We start from the raw sequence: 9628 nt of genomic DNA, 5'->3' as shown, positions 1-9628 counted from the left end.
GTGTTGCTAAGCTACAATTCACACGAACCCCGCCTGGCTCACTCGAGTCCCGCACCACGCTCAGGGGAGGGCCGGGGCCGCAGGGACGGCCGGGGCGGGAGTTCGGCCCCGTCGCCTCAGCGGTGCGCCGATGTGTGCGGTGCCTGTTAGCACAGCTGGCGACCTCGGGTCAAGCCGGTGCTGTCTAGGGAAAGCCTCTGGCTCCGTCCGCACGAGGGGCTCGCACGGCGGAACCGCCTGCCCGGGGTGCCGCCCCTGCCGCGGCTGGACAGCCCCAGCCGCCGCCCCGGGGCGAAGCAGAGCAGCGGCAGCAGCCGGGGCCGGTGGGCCGCCCTTCCCCGCCCCAGCCCGCCGCCCCAGCGGCCCCCAGCCCCCGTGCGGAGCGCCGCGGAGGCGGTGGCGGCAGTCCTGTGACTCATGCCTGCGTCGAAGCAGATCAACCGGCGATTCACGCTTTTAAAAAAGCAAATCCGAGCACTTCTGGAAAAAAAGGTCATCTCGCATTAAATTCCGCGGCGCGATTGGTATTCCGACGTCGTTTCTGGCAGAGTTTATAAGCGGCGGGTCGCTCCCAGGCTAGAGTCGCCCTGCCAACCTGGACTACGGCAATAAGAGCGTCCGCTCGCTCTCTCGGTAAGTGTCCTCTAAACAGCATCCTAATTTTTTTCAAGCCTTTGGGAACCTCTGGAGCATTTTTTTTCTCCCAAAAATCGTTTTTGGTCGCTGTCGTATGAAAAGAGGAATAACGGGGTTTTTGATACAGCTACCGCCCTAGACATAGTGTTAACCTGTTACTTCACTTCTAGGCATTGTCTAGAAAATATCTTCTGCTTATGGCTGTTTTCTTTCTCGTCTTAAAAAAATTTAAATGCCTGTTTTCCATTCAAGTCATTGATCCATTGCATTTACACGCGGGTGTAAATCCACCCAGCAGTGGAAATGAATCGGTAGCTACCGGTTTGAAAAAAGCTGCTAACAAAGAAAGCATTCTTTCGTTACCGCGACCTTCATTTTCTTTGCAAGGGGAAGAAAATAAATCGCAGATAGACGTGGGGACAAAGAGACGAGCTGGGCAGTGACCCGGCAATTCTCGATCAGCGACCCTGTATTGGTTATCGGAACGCCGTGTCCGCCAGGAGAGAGTTGAACATCTGGCGAGGAGCGAGGGCTGGTCCTGCACCTTCCTTTCCCCAGACAGACGTGCCTCTCCTGCCATTTGCGCCGCTAAGGCGAGCACGGGCACGGGAGATCGCTGGTTGGTGCTGGAGCACAGAGTGGCCCCGGTTTGCTGAAACATGTGTGTGCAAATACACATGTATGTGGCGCCTGTCATTGGACCTGGGCAAAACGCACCTTTGTGGTGGCGGGGTTCTATCTGTCAGTCGTTCCTGAATGCTTTAGCCTGACATGTGTTTGGTAAAGCCCAGAAGCGGGCTGTGTTTGGGATTGTAGGTCGTTTGGGCTGGCGATTTCGACGCCCGCTTTGCACGTTGGTCTCCATTTGATGCGAGTCATATAACTGCCCTGCTCAGTGGCCACCGATATAATTGCTGTAGGCTTCGTGCTCTGCTAAATCCGTCATTCCAGTGCGGGGGTAGTGCCCTGGAATCTAACGAAGGGAAGATTTTGCTCTTCAGTCTGTCGAGGCATTTTCCCGGTTCGGCCGGTCCTGCCGCCGCCTCGGGACCTGCGCGGCTGCTGCCCGCTGGCGTCTGGACGGGACTCTGGTGCGGTGCTCCAGGAGACTAGACTAAACCCGCTGTTCTTCCTTCCAGCAAATTCCTTGCTGCCCACCCCTCAGAGGAATATCGAGAAAATACGAGCTCCGAGGACTGGGGCTTTTCTGAAAGGATGGCTTCCTCCGCTCCCTCGTCCTCCAACGATGCTCCGGACCCCACCCCACCTAATCTGCGACCTACAAGTAGGTTTTAATATTTTCCTCGTTTTAAGTGTTTTGGAGGCTTTCTCCATTTAGGCTTAGAAAGACCAGTTTTGAAACGAAATTATACATCTGTGAAGCCCTGTTCCGCGCCATTAAGCAAGGTGCGGAAAGTGCTCTACACAAAGAAACCATCTTCCTACTGGGAACAGGAGAGGTCGGTCCGTGGCGAGTAAAACGCTGGGAGGAAAAGCCCACCTTACCGGCCAACGCTGTCTTTATCTTACAGCCACGTTTGAGACATACAGACAATAAACTGACCTCCCAGATGGACAAAAAAATGGGGATATTGGAAGGGGTGCGGAGAAAACGAATCAGTTAAAGGGCGAAGTTACACCAGGGTATTAAAGCAGGTGTCTCCCAGCTACGTTTTATAAATGCTAATTCTGCAGCTTCTTTTCAGCCTACGCTGAAGCCTGTAATCAAGCGAAATTTGGATGCTAATTGCAGCTTTTCAAAGCGTTATATTCCTAATTGCTCTGAACTCGCCTTGAGTTATTTAGGTGTGAGTGGGAAGCAAAGGCTGCTGCAGGTGGATAGAGAATCAGTTTATAGCCCTGCCAGGCAGTTCAGACCATCGCCTACAGGAAAAAAAAAATTAAAAACAAAACAATAAGAGGCTCGATGCTATGAAGCATCAGAGACAAAGAGCGGGCAACAGTAAGAAATGAAAGGTTGTCAGGGACAGCAGAGCGGGTAATAGCTTTTACCCTGAAAGAGCTACGACACACGAGCATCGGAGTCATTATTGTCATTATTCTGAAACTGGAAAAAACGGGGAAGGGGGCGAACGGCAGCACTGGGTCTTGTTTCAGGCGCTCGTAGCAGGCACTGCTGCCTTCGACTGAGGTGCCACACGCAGAAATCGAATTAATTTGCAACACGGCTAAAACAAAGCTAACCGCTGGCAGCAGCATCCTGCCCTGCCCACACGGGCTCCCCGCCCCCGGGCACCGGCAGCGCCCCTGCCGAGCGGGCTCCTCCGCCCGGTCGGGACCGCCGTGCCTCTTCCCCCGCTTCCCCCTCCCGACAGTCAGGCCGCTGCCCTCCGTGCTTGGGTGAGCCGTCCTCGTCCCGCTTCCACTGAAACCTTCTCCCCTCGCCCCCCAACGCACCCGGTCGCCCTCTGGGGTCCATCGCTACCGGACATGCGGCTGCCCCGTGCCGCGAGCGATGGACGGGAGAGGCTCGGTAGTGCCCGTGGTCGGTGCACCCTCCACCTCGGTCCTGGGCTTCGTTCCCCGCTTCCCGTGGGCTCAGCTAGGGCTGACCGGTGCGTGTGTGAGCCGCGACTCGAGGGGCTGGGAAGCAGCCTGTTCCCTCTGGGGGTGCGCTCCCAGTAGGGCCGTCAGTCCGTCCGAGGCTCAATGATGCGAGTCCGATCATCTAGTCAAATACTATTTTTCACCCAATTAATTCCTGAACCCTTTTGTGACCCCATTTCACGCCACTTTATTTTAAGCTGCTACTTCCCTGGAGCCCCGCCAGTAAATGATGAGATGTCGGGTCCCGGGTGCCTTCTCTTCTCCTGTGGGCAGGCCAGCATGTCACCTCGCCTCAGCTGCCATTCGCCCAGCGCCGCCGGGCTCGGAGTCGGCCCTTTCTCACGGCGATGCAGCCGTGCGGGGCCCCTGGGTGGGGCGCGGCGGCCGGACAACCCAGCCGCCCCAGGGGAACAACTCTGCTCTCTCTTCCAGCTTACGACTCGTGGTGCGGCGTGGCTCACGGGTGCACCAGGAAGATCGGGCTGAAGATATGCGGTAAGTGCGGCCGTGCCTCCCCGCAGGACGCCCCACACAGCCACGCGTGACGGCGCGGCCGCCCCGGCGGGGGCAGCGCGGCCCGAGCGCCCCCCGCGGCCCCGCCTCGGCCGCCCCCTGCCGGCCGCAGGGCGGCTCCGCGGCCCCGGCCCCGCCGTGCCCTCCCGCGGGCTGGCCGTGGCCCGGGCTCTGTCCCCCGCGGGAGGGACGGCGGCGGCCCCGCTGCCCCTCCTGCCACACTCGGGGTGCAGGCGCCGGGCGCTCCGGGCGGAGAAAGCGCAGCACCCGCCGGGGAGGCCAGAGGGAGGAAAAGCGGGGGGCGGGGGACCGGTTCGCCGCTTCTCACTGTCTGAAATTTTTCAACCTTATCTGACTAGAAAATACGGATCTCCTGGGGAAAAAAAGATTAACGAGAGCCTTATTAAAGAGCAATTCGTCAGCTTGCTGTGCTGGTAAGATAGCGCTGGCAGCCAGTCAGCGCGCAGGCACATGAAATGCAGAAGGGAAACAAATGCACAATCAGATCGCAACGTTATAGCAAGAGATTCATTTGCAGATAACAAGCTGTCTTCCTTCTCTAGATATCTCAGTAGCGCCTTCGCTTTCAGAGGCTAACAGTCAAATCTTCATATTCTGATGGGGGAATCATTCCGTTTTGCCCATCCCCTCATGCATAGAAATTATTTCCCCTTTTCCTCCTCTGTCTCTTTTGGGGGGATGGGGAATATGTCGTGGGAGAAACTAACATTTTTTCGATGCAAAGGAGCATTTAAAGCTCTTTCCCTGCTTGCTCGAGTCGAAGTTAATTCATTAAGCGTTTTGTTAGCTGGAAGTTTGAACGGGAAACGAATCAGGGTGCAAATATTTAGCCCTGTGTCTGTGAGAGATTTCACTGGTAGCCGCTGGCGACATTAACGAGTAGTCGCTTAGTTCTATAAATAGCTCCTGATCTGGGTTTAATGGACCATTTCCCTACCAGTCCCCTCAGTGGCTGGAGCGATGGGCATTTTCACCATCATTTTAATTTAGCCCGGCAAGCAGAACTGATAAAGTAACGCGCATTTATGCTTGCTCCGTGTTGCTAGACTACGGGGGTTAGAGAAGGACAGCACAGCTTCTCTCAATGAGATCAAATACACTTGAAAATGAAATATCCCACCATTTTGGATTTGAGACGGGCGTAAGAGAGAATAGTGAAGGCTTTGTGAAGGGAGTTCAATACAAGCTGTATTTCTGGCTGTGGTTTGTGGCTCAGTTTTCCTTTGCTGGCTCTTTTCTGTTTTATATGAAGAATACACTCTGAATAGTCAGTGATGCCGTTTTGGAATACTCAGATTTGATGATGAGCACTGTTTTTGCTTGTTTGAGCCCTCCTATTTGAATCGAACACCTTCACAAAGACATACAGGGAAGGTTGCCTATGGTAAACAAAGTGAGGTATTAAGGTTGCCAAGAATCCTAATTAAACATGCTAAACGAGTTGACATTTGACTGTTGCAGGTGTTACCTCCTTGTCCTTACCTTTCACAAGATATCATTCCAGACCCTAAATATTGTATAGTCACAAAGGTGCCTTGGAATTGTTCCTATTGTGTGCATCACACCGAAATTGATTAATTTTGAATGCAAACTTTAAATAAGGGTTGACCTCAGAGAAAAGGCAGGTCTTGAACAATGAGTCGGTTCTTCCATCTGAGTTGTATATTATGGGTTTGACATTTTCAATAATTACAATCCAAGATGTATGTAGTTTCTTCCTAAATAACGGAGCGATTTAAGGATTAGCTTTTTTTCCTTTTCTGGTTGAAAGCCACTGCCTGAAAAGAGCACTGCTGCTACCACCACTCTTACCCCTCCCGACTCTTTCCCTGCCCCTACTTTTCGTCTCTGCACATATCCACCTAAAAAAACCAACCAAACAACAACAACAAAAAACCTTCCAAAAAACCCCAAACAAACAAAACAAACAAACAAAAAAACCCAAAAAACAAAACAAAAAAACCCCAACAAAATCTAACTCCTATTTTAAGCAGTTTAATGAACTGTCACGGTGGCCAAAATATGGGCAGATTTCCCCCTTGTATCTGGATTTGTATGCTACACTCCCACCATGGCAATTGTTATTGCTGAGACTGATCCTGTTAACATTTGGCACCAGTGGAATGTTCAACGTCGTAAAACTGCTCCGGTGCGTCTCCTGTTTGGCCTCGGTCAGGTGACGAATCCAAACCCAGTGAGCGACGCGGGAGAGTGGGGCTTCCAAAGCAGCCGTGCATGTTAGAAACTGGGCTCGTCTCCGGAGTCAGTGGGATTTTTGCTGCCACGCATACTTTAGGTAGGTGGTGCTAAGCACCCCGACCGCGGCGGGGTCCCGGATCTCCTGCAGCCCCCCCGACGTGCAGCCCCGATGGCTGCGGTGCCGCCGGGAGCCGGCAGCTCTGTCCCCGCCCCGCAAGATGTGTCCACCCGGGGCTGCGGTGCCGAGGGGAGCTCACACACCTGCCTTGCGCGAGGCCTGATGTGAAATCACGCTGAATCTGTGGTCGCGCACCGAGCTACTCCCTCGCCAATCTGGTCTGACTCGGCTCTTGAAAACCCGGTCTCTTTAAGCGCATGGATGAAAATGCACCTGCGGAACAGACCTACTGCTGAAAAAGGCTGCGCTCTCCGCTGCTCCAGGAGAAGCAGCGTGGACACTATTTCGTCCTCTGCTACTTGCTGGAAGTCTCCTACACCGGCCTCGCTTTTCAAGCAGGATACAGATGAAAGGTCGGCTAAAGTCATGCGCTTCTCCCCGGAGCGGAAGGAGCCTTCGAGGGCCGGCTCTTACGTTTCTCTGCAGACCGCGACGGCTCTGGGGAGCGTCCCAGACCCTCCCAGGGAGGGGCTCGGCAAACGACATGGTCTCGCGGCTCCAGAGCGGGGACTGTCCGTGTCCCACGGGCTCCCCCTTACACCGAGTCTCCAGGTCCACGAGACACTGCCGTGGCCGAGGGACTTGAGCGAACGCACGTTACTACAGCTGGCTGGGCTGATGTCGGCCGACAGCGTGATCCTGCCTTCGGGTTTTTTCCGTCCTCTCATCCCCGCCCTCGAGCCTCCCGAGCGCGGCCCCGAGTCCCCACGCGGCGCGGGCTGCCAGGCCCCGTGCGAGCCCCAGCTGATCCCCGGCCGGCCTCGGGACACAGCGGGCCCGGGAGCCTCCGCGGGGAAGAACGGCCGCAGAGCCGTGCGGGCAAGGGCTGAGCTCCCTGCCCGCAGCGTCTGGTTAGGTCAGACCCTTCAGCGATGCCACGGCCTCGCTGGGCCCGATGGGAGTGGAACTGGATGCAACTGCAGCCTTTCTCTGTTGCTGAAGCGGCGCTCCCTCCTTCCCCAGCGCCAGTTGTGCGAGGTGCCTGGCTCTCGGGGCCAGCGGAACCCGGCTGCTCCTGCCGGCGTCTCTTCTCACGGAACGCGTTCCACCTGAGCATCCTACTGAGAGCCTGAAAAAAAGACGGGTGCAGGGAAAACAAAGCAAAATCAAGTCCCAGAACCCGGTAAAAGAGGATTCATAATAAAGATTAGACTGCACCGGCTTTGATATCAGCTGCTTCTCCTAATGAGCAGGAAAATAGCACTAGCTGTTGCAGGAGCTAATGATCGCTGCAAGAGCCATTAGAAGCAGTAACAACATAACTAAATACTACATATATATATATATATATATATATGGACGGCTACTCTGAACTTATGCACGAAGTTTCCCTTAAATAGTCTATGTCTCATTCATAAAAGCATCACAGAAAAAGACTAATCACAGAAAAAGTCTAAAAGTAGAAGATCAGAATTAAAAGGCAAAACGTGAGATGTTCACTGGAAGTATGGCTCCTACAAACTTACCTGTGAGCGACCCTCCTGGAGACTCGTCTGGGTACCCGACTGATGCAGAGGGGCCTGCCAGCCGAGTGCTCCTTTTTCGACAGCTCTTTCGTGAGTGCCTGGCTGGCGGCAGGGTCCGAGGCACAGGTACTGCGCCGGGAGCGATTGGCCCAGCAGCTCACTGTCGCTCGCTTTTCTCCCCCGACGTTCAGCCCCAAGATGCTGGGCTCCAGTACGGGCCGGCGGTGGGGGCCTGATGGGAGGTGCCCACAGTCCCGGGCCGCCGTCACGGCTCCGGAGAGCAGGGACTCATGGCCTGAAAGCGGAGGGCGCTGCAGAGAAGCGGCGTGGGGGAACGTGAGTGAGCGGACTCAGGACGTTGTTGTTCCTCCCTGCTAAGCTCTCCTCTCTGGCGGATATCCCCAGCCGCGACGAGCTTTGTTTTCGATTGTTGCTTGTTTTAAAAGAAAAGAAAGAATAAAGGAGACCCGGCGTCACCGTAGTGCCCCTTCCAAACATACAGGCGCACTCGGTGCAACCCGGAAGGTCAAAATCCGACGCTGTCCTTAATGACAAAAAGCCCGACACTGTGCGTGTTTTAGTGGGCATCATAGATTTAATATATCAAATCCAGAAAATTAATTGTTCTCCCTGCCTTGTTAAAGTAGACAGATCTCATTACTCGCTGCGGACTCTGTGCGGCTCCCGCCCCAACAATTCTTGGGGTGAGTGGGTTTATTATTGCCATGACATATAACAGCAGCAGTTGTGTTCGGGTTCTGGGCGCCAAAGATGCGTTCCTGGTGAGAGCAGAGCTCTTAAAACCTCCGGGGATGATTACTGTTAGCATCAAAGCATCTTTTCAGGTGGAAAATCCGCATCAGTACTTACTGATAATAGGAAGGTGGGGTTATATGAGTGCTACTGGTATCCTCAGAGCTCTAGCACTCTCAGGACGGATGCTCCAGAATGGCTGCTTGTTCTCATGCCTTTTGTGCGTGAGAGCACCACGAGGAGAACTGAAAATGGCCCTGATTTTAATAATACATCATTGCCCCTGTCTGCTAGGTCCATAAACTTTGCCTGCAGGCTGAAATAGCATTGACTCATCCTGAACTCTCTTCCAGTGGCTGATTACTGAAGTGGAATCTGTCTGATCGACTTAATAAGAATTTACCAGTGCACTAAATGACGAAATTTTGTTTTTTGCATGGCTGCATTTTTGCAGTTGATGGCATTTTGAACTCTCCCTCCTGGAGGCAAATAATCCCCATAAATACCCTTATTCCTGACCTCATTAGCCAGATCTAGAGCCAACACCGCTTTTAACTGTTGTCTAGAGAGCTGCTTTAGATATTTCTAAACATGCTGGGAAGTGAGAAAACTCTGACCTGTGCACCTTGCAATAATAATGTAGGGTTCCTGCAAAGGACCAACAGCCTGGAAGACAAGGGCCGGATCGTCAGCTCTCTGAAGGAAAAGCAGTCCTCCAAGAGCCTGCTGGCATGTGAGAACAGTGAGAAGGAATCCAGGTTCCGGCGCACCGAGACAGACTTTTCCAATCTGTATGCCAGAGGTAAACACTTTACAGTTTCTCCTTGCTCCAGCTCAGGCATGTCCCTTAGTAGTCCTGCCCTCATCTCCCCTGGAAGTGCAGCCACGTTCAGACCATGCTTTTCCTTGGCTGTTTTTGAAGGGAGCTCTGTGTCTGTGTGTTTGGGAGCTGCACTGGTGATGTATGCAAGCTGCCTGAAAAGCAGTTTTACGTACTTTGGGCTGATCACCTGCAGCTCAGCTTCAGTGGTTTCAGGGGTTTCTCCAGATCCAGCATCCAGGAGGAGAGTAATTCTATGTTTTTATCCTCCTTAGTAAAATAGTAATGAAGCAGCCGGTAGGGGGCCATTGCAAGAAGAGTGGGAAAGGGAAAGCAATCCCTTTGCGGGCCAGAGGTGGGGACGCTGCAAGGTAAGGGCAGGTGTGGATTTCAGGTACTTTTGGCCCACAGGAGGCGAGTGCCTCACACCACACAACCTTCGCGTGGCAGGGCGTGCTCTGAGGCCAGGCACCT

At 53.9% G+C, this 9628-nt stretch overlaps 1 protein-coding gene across 2 annotated transcripts in view; it reads left to right on the top strand.

The window, feature by feature from the left end:
* The first annotated feature begins 408 nt into the window (after positions 1-408).
* The window catches only part of GAD1 (glutamate decarboxylase 1), a 32809-nt gene continuing 23589 nt past the window's right edge, over positions 409-9628 (top strand). The window contains exons 1-4 of one of the 2 annotated variants that reach the window (XM_058809438.1): positions 409-633; positions 1776-1921; positions 3637-3699; positions 8978-9136. In XM_058809438.1, the coding sequence (XP_058665421.1) occupies positions 1852-1921; positions 3637-3699; positions 8978-9136 (292 nt within the window). In that variant the 5' untranslated portion in view covers positions 409-633; positions 1776-1851. Of the gene's footprint in view, positions 634-1623; positions 1922-3636; positions 3700-8977; positions 9137-9628 lie in introns of those variants that run through there. The other variant, XM_058809439.1, reaches the window with a different exon arrangement.

Source organism: Ammospiza caudacuta, chromosome 8 (genome assembly GCF_027887145.1).
Source record: "Ammospiza caudacuta isolate bAmmCau1 chromosome 8, bAmmCau1.pri, whole genome shotgun sequence".
NCBI classification, from domain to species: domain Eukaryota; kingdom Metazoa; phylum Chordata; class Aves; order Passeriformes; family Passerellidae; genus Ammospiza; species Ammospiza caudacuta.
Note: the sequence above shows the minus strand (reverse complement) of the source record. Positions and strands in the feature narration are given on the sequence as shown.